This window comes from Typha latifolia, chromosome 8 (assembly GCF_019914945.1).
Source record: "Typha latifolia isolate L0001 chromosome 8, TyphaL0001v2, whole genome shotgun sequence".
NCBI lineage: Eukaryota > Viridiplantae > Streptophyta > Magnoliopsida > Poales > Typhaceae > Typha > Typha latifolia.
In genome coordinates, this window is record NC_133093.1 from 11,303,611 (window position 1) to 11,327,451 (window position 23,841).

A 23,841-nucleotide genomic window follows, 5' to 3' on the forward strand; every position below is an offset into this window, starting at 1 on the left:
AATATAATTTTCCCCTGGCAGTCCGATGACACAATTATATGCTTGCATGTGTGACAGCCCAAATGACAAAAGAATCGCATACACTAATCATAATTGGAAGCACATCATCAATTATTTCCTTATTCAGCGTAATTGAACACTGGAAACCAAAATCTTTCATAATTTCCCCCTGCCAATTTTATTCAAAAAGCCTTCCTTTTTTTTCTCGTCCATATAAAAGGAGTGGGTAAGAAGAGATCAAGCACGTTCCTCTTCCGCTGCCTACGCCGATCGACTCTCTCTCTCTCTCTTCCTTCTCCTTCCTTCCTTTTGACGGTTAGGTCCAGAGGAGCGCAGTTCCTACAATTGGGTCTCCCAGAACCATCCGAGTGGGTTCATTTTAGCTCTTCTTACGATTGGAGTTGGAATTCTATTGCGCCAAGGAGTAGCCATGACCGATGGTGATTGGAGATTTTTTAATTTCCTTTTTGGCCCATCCCAATGCTACTAGATGCCTTAAGATTCCCGAGAAGGACAGCGTTGCATAACGCGATTTTTGTCGCTTACAGGCCTTTGAAAATCTTGGGTTGTCGACCAAAATTTCCAAATCAGGAAGAAGTTATTTGAGAAACAGAGATACAGGGGTCCGTTTGATTTTTCATTTTTTTTCTCTGGTGGAAAGTTGAGATCTTGCGCTTTTCGGTGTGGAGAGCACTGGAAAGGCGATACCTTTACGGGCTTCGTGACGAACCCAAGGGTTGCAGCAGTGGTTCAGAGACCCTTTGGCGTTTCAGGCGGGCACTATGTTGTAATCCGTGAAGAGGATAAGCTGTTCCGAGAAAGAGACAAGTGTTGGAGCTAGTGTTGGGAAGTATAGGGGTAGTTCTCTCTCGCATTTTCCTTTACGTTCTTCTTTTTCTATTGGGTGGTGTTAAAGTAGCTTCCTTTCCTTTAAAGCTTTTGTCCGTACACGGAGAGTCCCTTGCTAAGGAGAGGGAGGGCGAGACAGGGTTTTTTTTTAGTTCTAGGGCTCCTAGATTTCGATCGTCGCCGTTTCTGCTTCTCGATCTGGTGTTCATCCTAATGGTTTCTTCCAAGGCCTCCATCGTTGCCATCTTTTGAGTCCATCGTTTGATCTTCTCTTCTCTTGAAGGTATGAGTGATTTCATTTTTATGGCATGCTTGCTGTTCTTGCCATGCTCTCTCTCTTTCTCTCTCTCATTTTTTTTTAATAAATTTTGATCAAGATACGTTTTGTGTTAATCTGATCTGAGTTACTCTTGCAGGTTAGTTAGATTCTCTGGACGAAGTGTTCATTCCTTTCAAGAAAGATGGCTGGGTCTGTTCTCGTTGCCATCGTCGCCTCGATGGGTAACTTGTTGCAGGGATGGGATAATGCTACCATTGCTGGTAAATTTTCTAATGCCTGGAATGAATTTTCTTTTCCCATTAGAATTTCATTCATTTGTAATCTGATGAAAGAAGTAAAATTTTATTTTTATATTTGTCTGACAGCCTTAAATTTGTCTAGATGCTATGCATTCATCATTTGCTTGCTCTATTCAGTTCAGGCTTGGCTCAGCATCCTTTGTCTTCTTGATAGGAGAGGACTTGCTTCCTTTGTGTTTTCCCCAATTTTTTATCTTACTTTGTTCCCTTACAACTCTTGGCCTGCAATCCATGTATTGAAATTTCTCTGTTGAAATTAAAGAAGGCCAAATAACAACATTATAACTTCAAACATTTTATCCAGGGGCTGTTATATATATAAAGAAGGAATTTGGATTGGAGAGTACTATTGAGGGGCTGGTTGTAGCCATGTCACTTATCGGGGCCACAATAGTGACGACTTTCTCTGGAGCAGTATCAGATTGGGTTGGCAGGCGTCCTATGCTGATAGTCTCATCGATCTTATATTTTGTGAGTGGCCTGGTAATGTTATGGTCTCCCAATGTATATATCTTACTTCTGGCGAGGTTTATAGATGGACTTGGTATTGGTTTGGCTGTCACACTTGTTCCAGTATATATTTCTGAGACAGCTCCTGCAGAGATAAGAGGATTGTTGAATACATTGCCTCAATTTAGTGGCTCTGGAGGAATGTTCGTATCTTACTGCATGGTTTTTGGAATGTCACTGATGACGAAACCAGACTGGAGAATTATGCTGGGAGTTCTCTCTATTCCTTCATTGTTGTATTTTGCATTAACTATTTTCTATTTACCGGAATCTCCAAGGTGGCTTGTAAGCAAAGGACGAATGGTGGAGGCCAGACAGGTTTTACAAAGACTACGGGGAAGGGAAGATGTCTCAGGTTTGTTCTGCCAATTAATGCTTTGTTATTCACTTTTATTATTTGTACCTTTATGTGTGGTCTGTGTGGAATGGATAGCTAGAAGAAGCAGCTAAAATTTAATTAAGAAAGTTTTGTGAATAGAGTTTAATGTTAATTTTATCATAACAACAACACTAATTATTTTTATCATATGTTATGGAATTTTAATGTGTGTGTTGCTGTTGGTCTTATCTAATTGGTAAACTACTAGATTTTTGGAGAAAAAGTTTTGTTATCTTGTGATAAGTCTCTCTCTCTCTGTCTCTGTCTCTGTCTCAGTCTAGCTTTCAACGTTGCTAGTTAGGTTATGGTACTTGATCATACAAAGGTTATGGCACTTGATTATACAAAGTCTCTCCGTCTCTCTCTCTCTCTCTCTCTCTCTCTCTCTCTCTCTCTCTCTCTCTCTCTCTCTCTCTCTCTCAACATTGCTAGTTAGGTTATGGTACTTGATCATACAAAGTTTGAACATCTTGTTGATTTCTTTGTCAAATGTACAGGAGAAATGGCTCTTCTTGTTGAAGGTTTAGGGGTAGGGGCAGATACATCTATTGAAGAGTACATAATTGGACCTGCAAATGATCTCATTGATGATCAGGAAGCGCCTGCTGATGAGGAACAAATCACATTGTATGGGCCCGAAGAAGGCCTTTCATGGGTTGCCCGGCCTGTTAAGGGACAAAGTGCCCTTGGTCTCATCTCCCGTCATGGTAGTATTGAGAGCCAGAATGTACCTCTTATGGATCCCCTTGTAACTCTTTTTGGTAGTGTCCATGAGAAACTACCTGAGATGGGAAGCATGCGAAGCATGTTGTTTCCGAACTTTGGCAGCATGTTCAGTGTTGCAGAGCAACAGAATAAACCAGATCAGTGGGATGATGAGAGTGTCCAAAGGGAGGGTGAGGATGATGCATCTGATGGCATTGGAGGTGATTCAGATGACAACCTACAAAGTCCTCTGCTATCTCGGCAAACAACAAGCTTGGAAGGAAAAGATAATTTCCCACCTCATGCAGTTCATGGCAGTGCTTTGAGTATGAGAAGGAATAGCAGTCTCATGCAGGGAGCTGGTGGTGAGGCAGTCAGTAGCATGGGTATTGGTGGAGGATGGCAGTTGGCGTGGAAATGGTCTGAGAGAGAAGGTGCAGATGGGAAGAAGGAAGGTGGCTTCAAGAGAATCTATTTACACCAAGAGGGTGTGCCTGGATCACGAAGGGGTTCCCTTGTTTCACTTCCAGGAGGCGAGGTTCCTGAAGAAGGTGAATTCATCCAGGCTGCTGCTTTGGTGAGCCAGCCTGCACTTTACTCTAAGGAGCTAATGGAACAGCATCCAGTTGGTCCAGCAATGGTTCATCCAGCAGAGACAGCTGCTAAAGGTCCAAGGTGGAGAGATCTTCTGGAACCTGGAGTGAAGCATGCATTATTTGTTGGGGTTGGGATTCAAATTCTTCAGCAGGTAACAATGTCATCTTTTGAAAAGCAGATAATGATTAACGTTGAGTTGCTTTAGGCACATTTGTTTGTCTAAAATTTTCATGCACTGGGCACCTATTAGTCTCGATTAGAGTTGCTAACAGATGTTATTCATGTATTAAAATTGGAAAGTTGCATGTATAGTGAGTTATGAACCAGATTGTAAAAGCTATCCTAAGGTCAAAATATTGAAATCTTAGCGGTCGATGTGATTCTAGTATTCTACTTGATTTTGCAATTACATGTGAGTAAATCATTAATATATGGGAACATCTACAGCAACTAAAACATAGGCTCCAATATCTTCAGTATTTTTGAACCTAAGGTCACACCGCCCTTCATTTAAAAATTGCTTCATTACACATGGGTAACTACAAATAGTTGAGTTTTCTGCTTTTTGCCTGATACACAGCTTGTGTTGCCACCCTTGTCTTCAGTTATGTCATAGCATGGAGTGTGGCTGCTTTACTGCTTCACAGCTTTACTTCACATTGCTATTGTCCTAATACTATATTTACCCCTGCAGTTCGCTGGTATAAATGGTGTCCTGTACTATACCCCTCAGATCCTTGAGGAAGCTGGTGTTGGAATTCTTCTTTCAAATATTGGTATTAGTTCTACCTCGGTGTCTATTCTTATCAGTGCTGTCACAACCCTCTTGATGCTCCCTTGTATTGGCGTTGCCATGAGACTTATGGACATTTCTGGAAGAAGGTTCTTATTTTTACCTAACACTTTGTTCATCATCTTCAATTAAATAATTGCAGCAACTTATTGAGCACATCTTCTTTCCAAGTTCACATGATTCTTGCATTGAACTAGGCATGCTATCTTGATATAAGTATCACGGATAACAAATATGTGTCTTCTAATGACTATTGTGCAGGTTTTTACTTCTGAGCACTATTCCTATCTTAATAGCATCACTGATTGTCTTGGTTGTGGCCAACCTTCTGGACCTGGGTACTGTGCTTCATGCTGTGTTGTCCACTGCCAGTGTTATAATATATTTCTGCTGCTTTGTCATGGGATTTGGTCCAGTTCCAAATATTCTATGTGCTGAAATTTTTCCCACTCGGGTTCGTGGTGTGTGCATAGCTGTATGTGCCCTAACATTTTGGATTGGAGATATAATTATCACCTACACTCTTCCTGTGATGCTGAGCACTATTGGGCTCGCTGGGGTGTTTGGAATTTATGGCGTCTTCTGTGCAATAGCTCTCGTATTTGTGTTTCTAAAGGTTCCTGAGACCAAAGGCATGCCCCTCGAGGTTATCACCGAGTTCTTCGCAGTCGGGGCAAAGCAGGCTCAGGTGGCTAGAAATTGATTGCTCGAAATCAATCCTCATGGCAGTGGGCACTGTTTGATCTCTGCCCATTTTCTTGGCTAGCTTTTATCAAATACACAGCGATAAGCCTTCCCTTTGCGCTTTATGAAAGGTAAAGTTCAGGGTGAGAGACTTGGCCTGAAATATAAAAGGCAGATATTTTGATGTTAGTACTTAAATTTGATACAGGGTTGTCCTAGACATGAGACATCTAGATTATTTGCATTTTGTTTGGTGAAACAGTATTTGTTTATTTCACGGTATATTGTTCTATAACGGGTAGTTTCCTTGGAAACTGCTGCAAGAAGTAGCTTGTTAATGAAGTGCTAATAAGGGAAATGTTCATCTCATTTCTTTTTTACTCTTTTATCACTGCTATTACCATGGCAGCTCATCTGTACTGGATCTTTTGCATTCAACAATTTCCTTTGCATCGATAAAAAGAAATGAGACCACTAATTCTAGTATTCAATGCCAACTGCCTTTACTTTTATTCAGTGTCTCTCATTTTGCTATGCTGTTCACTATTTGTTATAACATCATTTGGCACATTATTGGTCAACTTTGCTGCATTAAATTGCTTTTTTTTTTTTTTTTTTTTCTGGGATTTCTTTGTTGAAGGACTCGAAATTGCTACTTTGAAATTTTAAACGTGAAATGCTAATCTCTTTTACCTTTTATCCCTATTATAGATAAGTGCATAAGGTGAGAAAACTGTTCTTTGATTTATATTTATCTGTCAATTAGATAACTTGAGATGAATTAGAGAGTTTTATCATATTATAATAGATAGAGAAAAATATTATATTTAGATTTAGATGATATTAAATACAAATCATATCTCCTTATTCTCCCTATGTATCTTATGCATATTTTATTTCTCAGATTATTTCTTATATAAAGTTAAGATGAGATCAATATTTTATATCTTGTATGACTTATGAAATGCTCAGTAATCGTTTTTCTTTTGGACCTATTGTTTTGTAGTTGATGTGTTAAAAATTGATTTCTTCAGGATTCGTTCACTTGAGAATAAGCAAAATCCTATATATAAATATGTACATCTCTCTCCTTTCACTTTATACTATCAAATTATTTTAAATTAATATGAAAAAAAATTATATTTTTTTTATCCTCCAATGGAAAAAAAAATACTTAAATCAAGTGTCATCTACTCTTTCTCCCAAAAGTATTGGTAGTTTTCTCTCTCACCTCATAAAAGCCATAGTATTATTCTCTCCACTCAAAAGTAATAGTAATATACTCTCCTCTTCATCTTCTATCTTCACCAGTAAAGTTCACACTGCATTTATAAATATGCATTGCATTTAAATATACAAAAATTTATTCCTAACTTAAGTTCACATTACATAGTAAAAAACATACACTGTCTATATAAATTCATATAATATTTAAATATATGCAGAAAAAAAATATGTCAGCCCTAGGTAAAAGCCTACACTGCTTATACAAGTTCGTATTTTTTTTTAAAATATGTAACAAAATTTGTCTCCATATGTTTGCGCAAATATGCACTGCAATGATATTTATTCGCGGTGTAAAAAAAATTATCCCTACTACATAGTAAAGAGTTTGCATCGCGCTTATACTTTTCTCAAAACATTTACACAAGTGCAACTTAATTTAAATATTAGTACTTTTTTTATTATCTATTTTGGTTTTTTGGTTTAAAAATCTCACTAATTTTCAATATAAGTTCTCTATTCTTCTTTACTATAATTTTAATTTTACATCACATTAATATAATAATTATATAGTTTATACCGATATAGCTTCTTTCTTAGCACGTATAGTATAACAGAATACGCATAAAAACTTATTCCTCAATGAAGAGAAGGTACGAAGTCGTAAGGAGGCTTTGTATGTGCCTCCTAATTTTGCTAGCCAATGTGGAATCGTCTTCGAAATATATCATTAGATCTGTCATGCTCGTAGCATTTCTCTGGACCCCGTGTGACCCTCTCTCCTCTCAGTTCCCGTCTCCGAGCGGGAAGACAAGATCGATTGCCAAATCTAGGGTTAGGGTTTACTTGTCGTTGGCCGATGGGGAAGGAGGTGGATGTAGAGGTCGGAGGAGGCGAAGGATCGCTGGAGTCTCGTCCTGGGGTCATATTTGTCGGTTCTCGCAACGTCGGCAAGCGAACTATCCTCTCTCGTTAGTCCTAATCCTCTTTCTACCTCCTTATTGCAGTAGTTAGGATGGAGGAATTATTTCTTGCTTGTTTTATTCTTATCGTGTATATTTGATGAATTCTGCTTAATTTGAGCTTAAATCCGTTCCTGTTAAGACAGCACAGAGGAGTAGGAAAAAAGGATTGGATTTAGTGCCCAAATTTTATAGTTTAATACCACAAGTTTGTCTACAGGATAAAGCTTTGAATTTGTAAGCTGATTATTTCTTAACTTTTTGAGGCATAGGTCCAAATTTGCAGTCGAACTCTTGGTTTATTTTTTTGGTCAATTTACCAATCTAAGTGGTCTATCGTGTTCTTTGATCTTATAGCAATTGTTTATGTGAGTATAATTGAGTATATGTGTCATGCTATACTAACCATGCGAAGCCTTTTCATAATTCTTGTTTTCTGCATTTCGGTCAGCTTGTACCTAAAATATGACCGGGGAGTATGACAATGAACAATTATCAGATAATGGTTTATTTATTTTTGAAAAGGAGTCAAAGTGAAGTCCACTGGCATGGTGATTACTTTTGTTTTCTGTATGTTTTATTCTTGTTTGCAGATGGGAGATCATAATTTCAGTTGTCCTGATGTATGTCCTTGATTATACATTTTACTCCTTGTAGTTTTCTGATTTTCTCTTCTTTATAGTTCCTGAATCATGCATGTTCTAATTGAATGCAGGACTGATTTCAATTGATATACCAGACACACCTGACTTATCTTCCGGGGTACTTTGTCAAGGGTATGTGATCTGCTTGATGTGCATGAGGGGATATCTTGTTTCTTACCCTTGAAGCATGAAACTCCTAATAAGAAAGTCATGATCTTTCAAAAATACGTCCCTTTGATGCTCAATAATGTTTTGTGCACTTGCTTTATCAGGTGGACAATTGAAACAAAATACTATTCGGCTGATCTTTCTATATGGACAGCGCACATTGATGAAGGTTTTTCTATTGGATTACTACCAACTTCTAAGCAGTTGGCTGGTCTAGTGATGGTCTTCGACATGAGTGATGTTAGACCAAACTCTGTTTCTTTGTTCTCTCCCAGTATTTTTGGTAGTTTTTTGTAATTTAGTCCTTTCTGTTTGGCAGCATGTAGGGTGCAGTATAGTAGAAGTTAATGTATGATCTCACCTTGAACTAATTTCTGCAGGAATCCTCCTTCCATGCCCTTCAAAAATGGGTTTCCAATACTGATATTGCGAAGTTTGAAATATTGTTATGCATTGGAAACAAAGCAGACCTTGTGACTGGGCATTATGCTCATGCAGAATATAGGAGACATATGCAGAAGCTTGGAGAGTCCACAAGTGATCCTCATCCTGAGTACTTGGATTTTGGTATAGATGAGACAGAGGCTTGTAATTTACTAGGGGAGGAAGAACCATCTGCAGAAACTCGAAAGTCAACTCTAGAATGGTGTATCCAGAATAACATAGAATACATTGAAGCTTGTGCTTCCAATGCTGACTTTGATAAATGTTAGTTCTCAGCTACCGAAAATCTTTATATTTTTTCATACAGTTGTTGCTGAATTACGGCAGCTTCTATCCTTTAGATTTATTTTATTGATCTGCTGCACATGTGTTACTTAGCTGCAACACATGAACATTGAAGTTTTATTTCTCTAGAGTGTCTAGTAGTAATATTGATTCTCACCTGATGGATGAATCTTTTCTGTTCCTGACACTGACTTTGGGAGCTCCAACTTCATAAAGAAATGCGTTAACAGAACATTGTTTGTAACTTTGTATATGTATATCTTGATGACTACTTGTTTCCTGCCTTTTAAGTGTTTCCTATCAACTTACTGCACAATCTTGTAGAATTTGGGTAAGCATTTCCCTGATTTGATGAAGAACATTTGAAAGCATTGTTTTCATTAGGAAGTTATTCACATGTAGTAACTTTACTATAATTTTCATTGTTTTCTACGGAAAGGTTACTACCTTAATTTGGTGATTTTTATCTGTTTATCCAAGTTGTATGAACTCTTATCATATGACCGTTGCATCTACATTCTGACTCCATGGTGAAATTGATGATATGCTTTTGACAGGTCTCTCCATTGATGGTGATATTCAAGGTGTGGAAAGACTCCTGGGAGCTCTCTCGGCTCATATGTGGCCTGGAATGATCCTCAAATCTGGAAACAGGATAACCAACCCATCCATAGTTGAGAAGGAACGTGAGTAACCATTTCCTAACTAATTCTCTTTTATGATAAAGAACCCTCATGAACCAAGTCTTCACCAAATTGCTTGTAGGTTTCCTAGCTTCCTTTGGCCAGACTCTAACTCCAAGGCTATCTTTTATTCTCTTTAATATTGCTTGCCTACCATTTCCTTGACATTTGTAGTTGATCACTTCATTTCACAACTGGGCTCTCTTGACTCATGCTGGCATGCAAGTTCTTTGGTTCAGAACTGATAATCATATGTTGTTCTCTGTCTCTAATTGCTGCCTCCTGTATTTCCTCCTGCAGAATCTTCAGATGATGAATCTGATTATGAAGTCGAATATGAGGTTTTATCTCATGGCTCAGATGAACCATGGTATGGCGCTGGTGAATCCAGTATGATAAGCATGGAAGAGGGATTTCTTAAGGAAGTTAACCAAGATCAAGGCCATGAAATATCAAACTCTGATGTTGCTTCTGGTGCATCTAGTTCTCTTTCAAATGTTATTTCCTCAGAAGCTGGCACAGTGGAAAATGCGGATGCTGGGAGGATGGCGACTGAGGATAAAGACCAGGAATGTGATGGCAGTGCACATGCAGACCAGACACCAACTCCTGAAACTGAGGCACGGGAAGAGATAGGAATTAATGTTACCAACACCAATGAGTTGGATGAGGATTTACATTATGGCTTGGATGATCTGGAAAGGTTAATGTCTGAGATAGGTAATATGCGGTCCAACTTGAGGCTGATGCCTGATTTCCAAAGAAGAGAAATGGCTGCCAACTTAGCTATGAAGATGGCCGCTATGTTTGGTGATACCAGTGATGAAGATGGCTTATAAATGAACCGAGGGTTCTAAAATTTTGATTCTATTTTGGTCATAATTCCTCAGCACAGTCCTCTGATGATTTGTTGCAGAAGATTACTCTCCTGAACATACTGTGTGGTAACCTTTAGTATCAACATACCACAGCCTCCAGGCCCATAGTAGCTGCACTGTTGTGTGGATTGTGGAAAAGGGCACCCTGTTGGGGAGAAAACATCTAAATAGTTGGCTAGTTTTTTGGACTGGTTACCAACACTTCAAGGAACTAGTTATGGAGATTTGTATTCTTTTCCGGCTTGTATAAGTGGTTCAATAATTAGAGTCTCTTGTACTTCCATTGATTAGTGGTTTATTGAGTACTGCAGTTTAAAATTTTTGATATCTCTATTCTCTTCATCGAAAACAACTGGAGCAGATAGCGGTGATCCTTCAGGTATCTTAGAAAGAGATCATCAAACGCATATAAAACTTTCAATTGCATGACGTTTGACGATTCAGTTCGGATATGTTATCATATCAAGGGTATAATTATTTGAATTCTGTTTTACTGCTTTCAGAGCTCTTTTCGCCACTCTTGTACGTCTGGCAGTTCATTGTTAGGGCAGAGAGTGTCAAGATACATCCATAGCTAAAGAAAAAAGGCATGCAATTGCTGTAGCTCTAGTGCATTTCTGGCAGCCTAACATATTGAACTTAGCAATCGGCAGTCAACAAATATGACAAATTTTTTACGTCAGACGTGTAAATGATTGATAGTGGATAACTTCATCTACGTCACCGTGACATTTAGATTAAAGCATAGTTTCATCGAACAAGAATAAACATGAGAAATGCAAGTAAATATCCATTTGTCGGAATGCAACTTTCTTTTCCTTGCTCCATACTGGAATCGGCAAGCCAATATAAGGGTATAATTTTGTGACCAAAAACTTTGGCAAAGTGCTTTATAAACAAGAACGAAGTTCACAGAAAGTTCGTGATCTCACTAGGAGATAAGTGGATAACATCCCAGGATGAATGGATAAGATCATAATATGGACACGAATAGTGGGAGTTGCTGACAAAATCCTCCAAAAGGCTGGATACGGATGAGCAAAAAGTTCAGTGTGTTCACAAGCAAAAAAGGGAGGGATTATTTCAGAGTGGTACTATAAATTAATTATTCTCCAATGAATGCAACTCCAGTTCTTTGCGAGTGCGAAAGCTAACAGTGCTCAGAGCCTCAGATGATGGAGACTCAAAGAACTCGCATATCACTTACCCACTGATCTTATGGCAAATTTAATATGTCAAAGAAACAAACAAAAAGAATATCGTGGAATTAGGTAAACTTAGGTTCGTATTGAAACCTAACTGGGCTTAGAATATTTTAGGTATATCCTTGGTAAAAGACTAAGATAATTAAGCAACCACACTAGTGGCTAAGAGAGCTAAAAGGTATGAGTTCCCGGATGTTGGGCCAATGGGCCTCTTCCATTGAATGAGGTGATACAAAGAACTCCTCGCTACTGGTAGTATAAATTACTAGCAGTATTGGAAGTAGTCTTCCTTTTCGCTTATTCAATACAAAATGCAACCATATGAATCGATCCGAGTAATGCTACTCTTCTCTCACACAAAAATTGTAATGCTAATCTGTACTATTTCTCGTACTTTCTGACCTCACTACCGATTTGGGCGTTTGGGAGTTCATAATTCACATCTATCTTTTGTACTATTGGCCATTTTCAGAGACCTGACATTTTTTTTATACATATTGATCCTCTTAAATAGATGAAACTTTCGAAATGCCTTTTCTGTTAAATATTTATTAGATGTTTCCTTTAAAAATTGATATGGAATATTACGTGATTAATATTATGCTCTTTACTCTTTAGGGACTATTTTATTATTATTATTTAAATATTTTCCGTTAACTATTTTAAAGAGTTAAAATAGGTTTTCCGTAATTTAGAGATGTACCAAAAAAAGAGAGCAAATGCATATAAAAATAGACAATAATTTAGTGTAACTAATTTTCTTTAGAACATATTTATAGAGTTATAAATAGAGATAGCGTTTTACATCACTCTTAAAATTTATCTCAAAACTTAGAAACTGTGTTCGTTTATGAAATAAGGATTGAATAGACATTGATTCTGTGTAATTTATTAATATAATTATTTATTATTAGAGTTCTTTGAGATCTTTCAGTTGTACTATCGATTTTCAAAGCCGACTACCCTCTTTCATGGAGCTGGAAAAAATTAAAAACCTCGCAATTGATTCTGTCAATTTATAAGGAATATTTGAGATAAATGTTTAGGTTGAGTAAATTCTTTTTTTCTGGTAATCAATTTTAGATAGTTACGTACTATTATTTATATTTCGTATTTCGTTGATTGATAATTCATAATTTTTACGTCCTCATTTGATCATCTGGGATGTCATTTCCACTTTACTCCCTAACCTTTCGATATTTACATATCAAAGCAATTCTAACCTTCTAAAATTAAGCAAGAATTTTACAGAACACTCCACAATTCTGATCTAATCTCTCGCGCCACTTCAAACCCTAAAGAAGGAAAAGAGAGAGAGAGAGAGAGGGAGAGGGAGAGGGGGTAGTAGGAAGTAAAGCTTCACAGCTAGCTACTAGGGGAGGAAACTGTTCGCGTCGCCGTTCTCCCTCGCCTTCGCCCCGCACTCCGCCGCCGACGAGGCGGTGCCGTCTCCGCCGCACTTCTGGCACATCGGCGGCGCGTCGACGACGAGGATCCGGCGGCAGGATGGGCACGAGGAGTGGGACCCTAGCCACGTGTCTATGCATACGACGTGGAAACCGTGCCCGCACTGCGGCAGGATCCGGATCTCCTCCCCCTCCACGAACTCCGCGAGGCAGATCGGGCACTCCGCGAGCTTCCCGCCCCCTCCTCCGGCGACGGCACCGCCGTACGCCACCGTCGGGAGCGAACGGATTGCCTTCTTCTTGAGCCCCTTGGTCGGCGGAGGAGCTCCACCGCCGCCGGAGGAGGAGGAGCGGCGGATCCACGTGCAGCGAGCAACTAGGGCGAGCCCGACGACGCAGATTAGCGCGCAGAGCAGCGCCGCCAGGATCACGACCACATCGGAGTCGACGGCGAGGGGCTCCTGCCCTTCGCCGGCCGCCGGTACGGGAAACTGGCCGGAGTTAGCTTGGAGGATTCTAGAAGAAGGACGCATGTTAGCTCGGAGGATTCTAGAAGACAGACGCATCGGGTCATCACCACTAGGAACGGAAGGGAAGGTGGGAGAAAGGCTCGAGACTGGGGCTAGTTTATATAACGAACGGAAACCGGGACCCGTATAAACGAAAAGGTCCTCGCGTTTATCCAATATTACGAGGAAACCAGAAGAATCTCATTTGGTCGAAAATGCCCTCGCCTTTGGATCTTATTGACGCCTGAATAGGGATCGCTTGGAGGGCATCCCTATTTATAGAAGGATAAGAATTTCCTTTTCTTTTCTTTCTTCTCGTTGCGGGGCAAGGGAAAGGGACCGAGATCCACGTGTCACGTGCTGAGATTTGGTGTGGTGCCCAAACACGGAATGCCTTTATGCGGTGGCAGCTGCATAAGAGTGTGGGTGGTGGACGGTGGGATTAGATTACGCCTGCTTGTTTGGTATTAGTCGTCAAACTCTTTTCTTTTTTTTTTCTTTTTTTTTTTGTTCGTCCCAACTCTTGGTCATCTTCGATTGCTTACCTCCATCATCATATATGGTCATTAGTAATTTGTGGACATGAATTGTAAAAAATTTATACCAGCTAATTAATAATAAAATGTAAGCCAATTGTTTTCTCTCTCAATATGGAACTGTGAGTGTAAGTCAACAAAATTATGCTCAGATAGTTAAAATAACTCGTATTATAGTAAGTTTTTCTTTTTCTTTTTCTTCTTCAGATGCGTTCACTAAGTACATAGAGTGTCAGTAAATAGATAAAACTATCCATAGTTGGTATGTTTTTATGTGACATGGCCCAGGTTCTGGAATTATCTTCTCTTGAAAAGAAAAGGCAAAGAAAGTTTGAAGCGAGTAACTCTTTGGTAATTCCCAGAAGTGTTAGAGAGATTAAGTTCAAATATGACGTGAAATGAGCAGTCTCCTCTTGACATGATACTCTTCACTTTACACTTCTCTGTCTTGATTGAGAATAATAGCATCTTTTAGGGTCACGCATCTGACCACTAATCATTTTCTCTTAGCTCGGTCAATTGACCAAGATCTCATAGAGTCTCATCTCTTATCAGTATTCCAAAGCAGCTTCTCACATATATTTTATCCTTAATTTTAGTAATGGAAGAACTAATGCTGATTCAGTCTCTTCCAAGCTCAAGGGTTGCATCTTAGGAGGAGCAAGATGCTTTTGATGGTTCAAATTAACCTACACAAGTATCACCATTATTATTATCATCATCGTCGTCGTCGTAGTAGCAGTCATAGATGCCTTTTTACTATAATATGGGTCTTCTTTTGCTGGACAAGAATTTAACAATTTTATGTGGTCTGCCATCATTGTGACATCAATGATTAACAAATAAGGTCTAAAGTAGATCCTTACTAGAGCAAAATTAATAAAGACAAGTGAGGAACAAAGAAGTCATTCAGGGTATAGAACTCAGTCCTACAATGACTTCAATAGAAGCAAAAAATTTACGAGGATTATTTGTAACATCTTCTCTTCCTTTCCCCCCTTCAAAAAAAGGCTAAGAAAAGTTTAGCCTTCCTTTCATCAAACTCCTTTTAATATCAGGACCACTTTCAAATACATGGGAATGATTCTCCACTCACTCCACCAGCAAAAGCCATCCTCTGCTGTTCCTTTCAGGACTAATAATCCTTTTCCATACGGAGAAAACCCTTTGCAAAACATCAATATAGGAATAATTGAAGCCTCTAATCTCCTCATCCCAGTGTCACATCCATCAGCTAATGACATGGTCAATATCCTTAGCACTATTCCTTCTATTTGGGCTATTACTTCAAACTACTAAGGTAGAGGACCCCAAATCCTAAATCATATGCACCATTCTTGTGCTATCGGAGTAATCACATCAAGAATATTTTCATCGACCGCTCAACGAAGATGGCATATAATTGAAGCTCAGTTTCAAAGCACCACCCCAACATGGGGCTAAGAATGCAAATATGTGCAGCAAAAGGACCAAAAGGAATAGAGTAAAGCCTTTGAAAGAATCAACTTTGTACAAAAGAGAGGAGAGAGAGAGAAAAAGATCTCACTATTGAGGATTCTGATGCAAAGTACACTAGCATTTTTCTTGAAAAGTCCTTTTGGATCAGTCTAGGGAGGGTACATTGATGAGACTTGCATGCCATGTCCACAAAAATCCAATTGCAAATAACTACCTCAAAACTGTGAGCAGTTTTGATCCATACCTTAACAGAGGAAGGTAGCTTTTGTGAGCAACTCTGTGTGCTGCTGCTGTATGCTCTCAAAATCGAGGTGCTCTCAGCTGTTAGATTCATCTCAAAAAACAAAATATCTTAACAAAAAGAGAGGGTGACCACAAATCAAATTGGCGAACATTTGCTTTTAAACAAAAGGAAAGAAGCCTTTGGAAAAGCAACTTTGCCAATGATCCTGGATGGGCGAAATTTAAAATTATGTGGCCCATCACCCATGGGACTCCTCGGAAGTGTTCATACTAGAAAAACAGGTTCTAAATTGAAACTAGAAAACATCAATTGACCAACATGCTTGTGAGAACTATAAAAAAATTGCTTCTCGGAAAGGTCAACCTTTTCGAAAATTGGCATAAAAATTATATGCTACAGAGGGTGCCTCTAAATGAGCGGACTAGTGCTAAAATGAGAAATTCATAACTATTGTATGGATAAGCTGCAAATATGAAGCAACTGCATGCGTTTTCTCTTGTATGAAAAGTTCCAAATGTCCTCTCAGCCAAAAGTAGTAGATCTTTGTGTACGGTGTTACAAAAAAAAGCAAAAGTTTGCTCATAGCATATTAGCATATCTTACCTACATGGAGGTCAATGAATCTGCTACACCATATGCATATGCGTCAAGAACTGGGGAAAACTTCCAGTCTTGCCTGACCTGCTTTTAAATCCCTCCCGGTTTATAAATACTAGTGAAGACATCACAACAGAAAAGGGAATCCCAATTTAGTACTCATAACAATAGAGGCCATAGAACCATTTTTGTCCTGCTATAATGATGTTATGACACTCTAAAAAGGGTAAAATCTCAACGTAGCAGCCAACTGCTATCCAAGATGACTATATCAGCTGAAGTGAAAAGCCCAATCCCTCACTATCTGGGCAGCATCGTAGTGATTAGATCTCTTCAATGATCTCAAGAAGACTGTCGACGTCTTGTCTTAAGGCAGCAAGCTTCTGCTGCTGGGCAGCAACTCGGTTCTCCATTTCACGTCCACTTAACTTCTTCTCAAAACAGTCAACAACAGTAGAATGCTTCTGCATCAGTTTCTCTTGCATTTCCTTCTCCTTAGCAACCAGCTCTTCGATCTATGTTACAGCCAAAGCACAATATAGTGGGTTAATCAATAAAGAAAAATGTCTTCCCCTTATAGAAGCAAAACTGAGACTAGACATAGAGCACCACTAAGCAGTACAACCAGAACCTGTCGGGAAAAAAGTCTTAATGTACAGGTATTCAGTCTGATCAGAAAATATCTTCTCTTATTTGATTCTTCTTTAATCTAGGCAATGGAAGGATCAATTATCCTAAGGTAGTATAAAAGCTTCCTAAATATTAAGTAAATTCTCCAATTGTGATTCTCATCAGGGAGTCCAGTGAGTGAATATTATTCAAAAGATGGAAACAAACATCTATATGACAAGACTAGAGGCATACTATGATGAATAGGTTAACCCCTCTCATGACACTAGTAGTAGGTTAGTGTTACTATGCTCGTACTTTTTGTATATATAATTATATATTTATATCTCTTGTATTGGACAAAATGCTAGTTCCGTACGTTCAACTTCAACAGAGCTTTATATTAACTTCAACCTATGAAACATTTCGGTTAGATCCTCCACAAACAAATTACCCCATCACTCCTATGAAGAAAGACGTTAATTTCTTAAAATATCCCATATGAGCTTTTTTTTCTTTTGTCTACATTTTCTTCTGTACCTCTTCCTTCATATATATTTTCTAAAATTTTGTATCTAACACTTGCAGCTTGCACTGAACTGCCGTGACAGCAAAATTCCAACTGGAACCAAAAAGGGAACTGGATTAAAAAAGAACTTGGTGTTACTATATCCTAGCATGTCCTCCATGCAAGTCTAGGGTTCTCAAAAGAAAACACTCATTAGTACTTCAAGAAAGATATAGATAAACAATTTCAGCAGTTCGCTCAATACACTGTAAGCCTTGACAAGATCGTGAATAGAATAACAAAAAGGGTAGTATTGTCAAACCTTGGGCCATATATTAGAAGCCTGTGGAGACGACTGCAAAAACACCAACATGGGTTTTAATTCTTTGGCCAATTCCTTGAATTGCGCATCAGCTGCTTTTCGAGCTGCTTTACAAGCTTGAACATCTCCAGTTCTGGAGAGGTCACGTAATGAACCCTCCAGCTTATCATGGACTGCTAAATATTGGTTAAAAATATTCTGGACATATTGCACTGTTGCTTGCACCTGTTCTCATTACAATAGAATGATCATTATAGATCTGATCACCGCAGAGATATCTTATAACTATAGTGGGGAACCAAAAGATTATGTTTACATAATATAAGGATGCCAGATAAGAGAATTTCAGCACTTAGAAATCTCATAAACAATAACTAAATCAGAACAATATTATAAGAGAAAAGACATCAGTTTCACTATCAAGAAATTTTGTACAACTTTATGAATTAAGAAATATCTATCATCATGCATTTGGAGCACCATTTAATAAGCGAACAGGTTTGACAACATCTTGATTTAAGTTACCAAGTTATTGAGCAATCTACAATATAATGTGCTCCACACATCAGATAAAAGATGACTACAATGCAATAGGGGAAGATGTGTTCATTATTTAATGAAAACCTACATACAATATGTGCCCCACATGCACCAGGGTAACAGCAATGGTCTTGGTCATTGTCAGAGTTTGCAACTGGCTCAAGAATATGTATGATTGGTCTGTGGTCAAAGTCAATCAAGCGAATTCCAGGATTAATGGTCAGAAGAAAAATGTGTCATGCGTTAAGGTGTTGACTGCTCATGAAAAGTAGGGGACTACACAGTCAACAAGTGACTTTCTTATACATGGGGATTGGGAGTACTCAAAATTATTTCTACCACAAATTGGCATGAGAGGAAAGGGAACCAAAAGTGATACAAGAGAAAATAGTATGGCATTATACCATATGTTTTCACAGAAAACCACACAAAAAATCAGCTGAATAGAAGAACTGCATAAACATAACCAACCCAATTAGTTAAGACTCGTGCAGTTGCATTTGTTATATTTCCTCCTGGATGAGGAAAACAATGTAAGTCTTCTCCCAGTGTTGCTATCATATGTTCAAAAAAAAAGAAGACAAAAAGTACATGTAAACTCCCTTATGTATGAACCAAAAGATATGCAAAAGGATTGGCACTACAAAGGTCAATAATTACTGTAAAGCCAAATGGCAGCAGCACAAAGTGGTTCCCCCCTTAAAGTACAAAAAGTAACAAAACAAAGATACTAAGAACAAAACCTTTTAAGATATAAAGTAAAATCTTCATACCTCATCCCACTGCAGTTTTGCCAGATATGAGGCAGAAGTCTTGGAAATTGCCATGTCAGTATGCATATAAATAATGCAAACAGCAAACAGGAGGAGGAAACCAGCGATTAGCATCATCGGCTCTCTAAGCAGTGAGAAGTTGTTGAACTTATAATACACCTAAAGACAGCAGGAAGGAAATCCACAAATCAGAAGGTAGAATCTCACTCAAGTCAAGTAAAATTTATGCAAAATATTTACCAACCAATGCAATATAAAGGATAAAAACTATGTGTATATGGGCATACAGTAACAACCTGTGCAATTATTTATGGATATGGATGAGTATCCTACGATGAAGTTTGTGCAGATTTAACATACTATAAGAAGAAGAGCAACAACCTTCCAATATAACTAATTGATCAGATTAAACATAGCAAGTCTAAAATGTTGCTCACGAGTCATGCATACAATAAAATAAAGGTCATTATAGTGCATGAGGCTTTGGCCTACATTCGGTTTGAGAAAGGAGAATATACACAGTTTTACCCTCATATCTAAGGAGGCTAATTCCAAGGCTAAACTTATGACCTCTTGAATGCAACATGCAACTCTTATTGTCACATGAAGTGATGCCCTCTAATCATCCATATGACAAAGTAGAAGAAAATCTATGTCAAGCTTCTAATGAACTCCAAAAGGGATATCATTACATATAAAAGTTCAATTCACTACATTCACATATGTGAAATTAGTCAAATTACATGATGGCAAGATAAATTCAGACCTGAAAATATAGGTTATGCTCCGGCACGACATTAGTCTTCTCCAAGGCCATTACAGGTCTTCCAACAGTGTCCAAGTGTGAAAATTTTACCTGGTACACCTGAATACTGTTAAAAAAACCAACATATCTAGGACGTAAGAAGTTATCAGAGATATAAAATGTCTAAACCACCTCTTGCCATTGCTTGGTAGGAAATGGAACAGAAACAGAAATGTCCTTTGAACCTTCAGGCAAAACCACCTGCAGGAAAAATTGCCAGGAGGAAAAAAAAAGTTATAGTTGGATATTAAAATTTGCATTTAACAAGACATAGAGTTGTAACTAACAAATAACTAATTTCATAGATTTCTCATACTGTAAAATTTTTTTACGTCAGAACTGAGTATTCAAGCATATAAAATATATGAAGCAAGACTGCAAACAAATAATGGATAAGTAGGAGTTCACTAGCAAAAGTGGAGCTAATTAAATTAGCTAATTATAAAACAGTCCCTCCCTTCTGCCTTCTTTTTTTTTTTAATCACAGCATGACAGCAATATCTTGCTGGCAAAATGGCAGCACAAGACCCAGAGCAATGTGCTGGGTGGTCATGAAAACAACCATTCAACATTTTGCTTGCAGTTTTTCTGTCAGAAAATTATAATAGGCTACATTATAGAATTATGTCCGCAGGAAAAAGTAAAAATATAGCTTCTATCAATCAAAATAGAAACATGATAATGCTTCACTAACAAGCAAGCATGTATGCCATTATACAGGAAATGATTCAAGGGAAAGTAAGTTCTTCCAAAGTGTAACTTGAAAAGTCAACTTGCCTTTATAGTGAGCTTCTCAACGAGAACCTCTTCCATTGGAGAGCCAAATGTGATATTAAGAACTCTCTTATCATCTAACTCGAACAGAAAATCTTCGAGCGGTAAACTGTAGCCAATTGTAAAAGTTGTTTGCCAACCACCAAATAGTGGAAATCTGGGTTCTATTTCCAGCTGAGTCTGCAGATAGCCAGATAGATATCAATTGTCAATAAAAATTTTATGCTTTCCATATATCTAATCTTTTTTGTCCGCCACTTATGTGGCAATATTGATAACATATTACCTTTCTAGAATCACCCCATAAGTGTGATGTTGATATATTACCAATTTCATCTCTGTAGTAAATAGAATGAGCCCTTGGTGGCAATCCTGCAATAAGACGCCTGAAGGATGAGGCCCCTCCTATGTGGGGTCTAGCTTGGTAATCAAGCCTGCAAACAAATAAATAATTAAGACGCATTCGTTTAGAGGATAAACTTAGAAGGCCCAATTCAGAACAAAATCTGAAAAATTAACATGGAAGAAGACCTAGAAAATCCGCCTTTGGTTCGGGCACCACCATGAGCAATGTTGTAATGTTCAGTAACCTGAACATTACCCCAGTGAGAAATTTCTATTTCCCGGATTAGTTCATGTGCAACTGAAAAAGGGTGGTTGTTTTCAAAGTGAACAGTAATGGTTGAGTAGGAGAATGCAGGAAGGTTTTCAAATGGGCCATAATGAATTTCTGATTTCGCGAGTTTTGTGTTTGGATACTTTGTGTATGATTCAACCCTTCCACCCGGCAATCTGATTGTAAGTGTTTGGATTTTAACCAGATAAGGCGACACATAGTAGGCACTGTCCTGATAGACAACGAGTTGGGCTTCAGCTTGTCTAATTTCATCAGGAAATGGTTTTAGAGAATGTGTGGAAACAGATAACACATCCAATGACAGTGTGTGCCCCTTCTCTAAACGTTTGAGTAGAGAAACTGAATAAAAGGTCAAGTTGGGGAGCATTCCTTCAGGCTGGACAACTTCAATCGGAAGAGCAACACTAGGACTTTTTCCTTTTCCTCTCCCTTCACTAGAAAATGCCTTTACAGCTGCCAAGTTCTTTGCCTGAACACTGGGAAAAGCCAATAAAACTTCAGAGACAGCATCAGGACCAATATTTTCCACCTGCAAAATAAAAGGAGAAAAACAACTACACAATGAATTCAACTTAAACAGGCAAATCTCATATAAAACAAATATGCAGGATGTATTGCAGCTCAATTAAATAGCTTTGTAACAGCATGCTTCTGAGTTCTGACATAAGGTACTATGTTGAGAAATGTCTCCTACAATAGAAGTAAGGTAAAATGAGTGATTGGAATACTTCACAACAAGGAAGAGCTTGAATATTGGTTCAATTTGGTTTAAGAATAAAATAGTATATCCTATGCCTCTCATAAAGGATGTAACGAAGTTTTGCACAGCAAACATTTAAGTTTTTTTTCTCAGTCATCTTCATTTTTCTATTAAAGCAATAAAAGTTGTTTACTACAAAATAAATAATAATTCCCTTGTGTCATGAACTCGTGATACTAAATAATTCGTTTCTTTCCTAATAGCTAGAAAGCAGAAAGTTGGCACTTGGCATAGGAAACAATTTGTTGACTCATTCAGATTTGTACTCTACCAAACATATACAAAGTAACTGAAAATCTTCATTTGTGTACAAATGGCATTGACAAGTGTGTCGAAACGAGATGAAGAATCTTATAATAGCTTGGTTGAGTAAAGTTGGCATCATTTAATTCTAACATATGTTAGCACATTTTGGCCATTGTGGTACTTATGGTATTCAACTTGCTCACTATCTTAATTCGTAAGGTTATTACAGCAAAATCAACTATCTTGATATTATTATCAAGGTAAAAAAAGGAAAGCAACCTGAAACCATGGTAAATTAGAAGAATCCTTAGATCCCAAAAATGTCTTTGAAAAATGTAAAACAAGCAGAAAAAAACACAGCGTACATACCTTTAAAGAAGAAATGGCTCGTACGATATGCGAGGTCAAATCAATCTGGTAAAGAAAATTTCTCATAGTGAGCAACGACAATATTCATTTACACATCTGAAGCACAAAATTGAAAGGCGATTTACCAAAATCCTAACCAACAAAAAGCACAGAATGTATTGCATAATTATTCAGGCATTGAAACACTACCGAGAGATCAGATCTGCTACATAAGCGTGAACCAGATCAAGAAACGAAATCGAGAAATCGGAGGAGGAGAAAGCATTACCTGCCGATCGACCCTTGAGATCACGAGATCGGATCGCGCCGTGGACGAGAGGATGCAGAGCAAGAGGAGGAGGAAAGCGAAGCGGAAAGCCATCGATGTATCTCGTCAGATCGCCCACTAGGTTTGAGCTCGCGCCCTCTTAAAACCCTCCTCCCTGGGTAGGAGACGCACTGAAGACTAACCGTGCTTTCAGGTCTAGAGATTCGAGTTTCGACACCTTCGGTAACTTTTTACCATGCGGAGATTTCTGTTGATAGACAAACTTGCAAAAACTTTGGGCTTTAGTTCGTCTTGAAATGTATAAAAAGACTTTCTTTTTGGGCCTGATCAGCATATTTGCCAGTCAAGGTCCAACAACAGTATTTATTTTGATAGTATCGACTGTTTTAAATACATGGCATCTCTACTCTCTAAATTACTTGGTATATTAGTTATCAAAAAGTGAAGTATTGGAAACCTAGTCTAGGTTTTTATTGTTTGCAATTAGTGAGTGCCCTTTCAGTAATACATTTGTAACATTTTGCGAATTAGAACTTAGTGTGCAATGTTGCAGATTTTGTATTTTAGTTTCGGGCCAAGGAGTTATCTTTCCTTAATCCAATCTATATATGTTGCGACTTAAGATTTCCTCTAATATCATTTTATTTCATTTTTAGGAGCTTTCATAAATGCATTTTGAGCAATAGTTTTATAGACGACCGACATTGACAATTTTGTATGTCAACATGGACCATGTTAGTATATGTGGCATCAAGCACGGGTTGCATTATTTGCTGCTCAGGAGCTCTCATTTTAATAGTTATAGGTTTTATCCTTCAGTTGTACCATGTTTCATGTATGAGACATATTTGAGACATTGTAATCTTTTGATGATATCAACGGGTTGTTCAA

At 38.1% G+C, this 23,841-nt stretch overlaps 4 protein-coding genes across 4 annotated transcripts; 2 read left to right on the top strand and 2 right to left on the bottom strand.

The window, feature by feature from the left end:
- Positions 1 to 604: 604 nt before the first annotated feature.
- On the top strand, positions 605 to 5,476 carry LOC140793649 (monosaccharide-sensing protein 2-like). The gene is made up of 7 exons (XM_073145268.1): positions 605 to 858; positions 937 to 1,132; positions 1,266 to 1,389; positions 1,733 to 2,293; positions 2,815 to 3,770; positions 4,314 to 4,501; positions 4,674 to 5,476. The coding sequence occupies exons 3-7, from the start codon at positions 1,311 to 1,313 to the stop codon at positions 5,113 to 5,115; spliced, it is 2,226 nt and encodes a 741-aa protein (XP_073001369.1). The 5' UTR covers positions 605 to 858; positions 937 to 1,132; positions 1,266 to 1,310; the 3' UTR covers positions 5,116 to 5,476.
- A 1,501-nt stretch (positions 5,477 to 6,977) lies between these two features.
- On the top strand, positions 6,978 to 10,711 carry LOC140794460 (uncharacterized). Its single transcript, XM_073146496.1, has 6 exons — positions 6,978 to 7,291; positions 7,998 to 8,058; positions 8,199 to 8,334; positions 8,475 to 8,802; positions 9,381 to 9,509; positions 9,807 to 10,711. The coding sequence occupies exons 1-6, from the start codon at positions 7,180 to 7,182 to the stop codon at positions 10,343 to 10,345; spliced, it is 1,305 nt and encodes a 434-aa protein (XP_073002597.1). The 5' UTR covers positions 6,978 to 7,179; the 3' UTR covers positions 10,346 to 10,711.
- A 2,028-nt stretch (positions 10,712 to 12,739) lies between these two features.
- Positions 12,740 to 14,122, bottom strand: LOC140793317 (probable E3 ubiquitin-protein ligase ATL44). The gene has a single exon (XM_073144728.1). The coding sequence runs from the start codon at positions 13,559 to 13,561 to the stop codon at positions 12,962 to 12,964; it is 600 nt and encodes a 199-aa protein (XP_073000829.1). The 5' UTR covers positions 13,562 to 14,122; the 3' UTR covers positions 12,740 to 12,961.
- A 2,092-nt stretch (positions 14,123 to 16,214) lies between these two features.
- On the bottom strand, positions 16,215 to 23,226 carry LOC140793624 (dolichyl-diphosphooligosaccharide--protein glycosyltransferase subunit 1A). The gene is made up of 10 exons (XM_073145207.1): positions 22,951 to 23,226; positions 22,683 to 22,727; positions 21,202 to 21,836; positions 20,957 to 21,104; positions 20,674 to 20,850; positions 20,029 to 20,097; positions 19,858 to 19,947; positions 19,092 to 19,250; positions 17,779 to 18,003; positions 16,215 to 16,854 (listed from the first exon to the last, which is right to left on the bottom strand). Exons 1-10 carry the CDS (start codon positions 23,041 to 23,043, stop codon positions 16,663 to 16,665), a joined length of 1,833 nt encoding a protein of 610 aa, XP_073001308.1. The 5' UTR covers positions 23,044 to 23,226; the 3' UTR covers positions 16,215 to 16,662.
- Between the last annotated feature and the right edge of the window lie 615 nt (positions 23,227 to 23,841).

Bases quoted from the DNA above. Each gene is read 5' to 3' on its own strand.
- LOC140793624 (XM_073145207.1), bottom strand. From the start codon at position 23,043: ATGGCTTTCCGCTTCGCTTTCCTCCTCCTCTTGCTCTGCATCCTCTCG. The intron at 22,728-22,950 runs GTAATGCTTTCT...TTTCTTTACCAG, and splicing joins TCTCAAGGGTCGATCGGCAG to ATTGATTTGACCTCGCATAT. The intron at 19,251-19,857 runs GTCTGAATTTAT...TGCTGTCTTTAG, and splicing joins AGCATAACCTATATTTTCAG to GTGTATTATAAGTTCAACAA.
- LOC140793649 (XM_073145268.1), top strand. From the start codon at position 1,311: ATGGCTGGGTCTGTTCTCGTTGCCATCGTCGCCTCGATGGGTAACTTG. The intron at 1,390-1,732 runs GTAAATTTTCTA...CATTTTATCCAG, and splicing joins GGATAATGCTACCATTGCTG to GGGCTGTTATATATATAAAG. The intron at 3,771-4,313 runs GTAACAATGTCA...TTACCCCTGCAG, and splicing joins GGATTCAAATTCTTCAGCAG to TTCGCTGGTATAAATGGTGT.
- LOC140793317 (XM_073144728.1), bottom strand. From the start codon at position 13,561: ATGCGTCTGTCTTCTAGAATCCTCCGAGCTAACATGCGTCCTTCTTCT.
- LOC140794460 (XM_073146496.1), top strand. From the start codon at position 7,180: ATGGGGAAGGAGGTGGATGTAGAGGTCGGAGGAGGCGAAGGATCGCTG. The intron at 8,335-8,474 runs GTTAGACCAAAC...TAATTTCTGCAG, and splicing joins TGGTCTTCGACATGAGTGAT to GAATCCTCCTTCCATGCCCT. The intron at 8,803-9,380 runs GTTAGTTCTCAG...TGCTTTTGACAG, and splicing joins CAATGCTGACTTTGATAAAT to GTCTCTCCATTGATGGTGAT.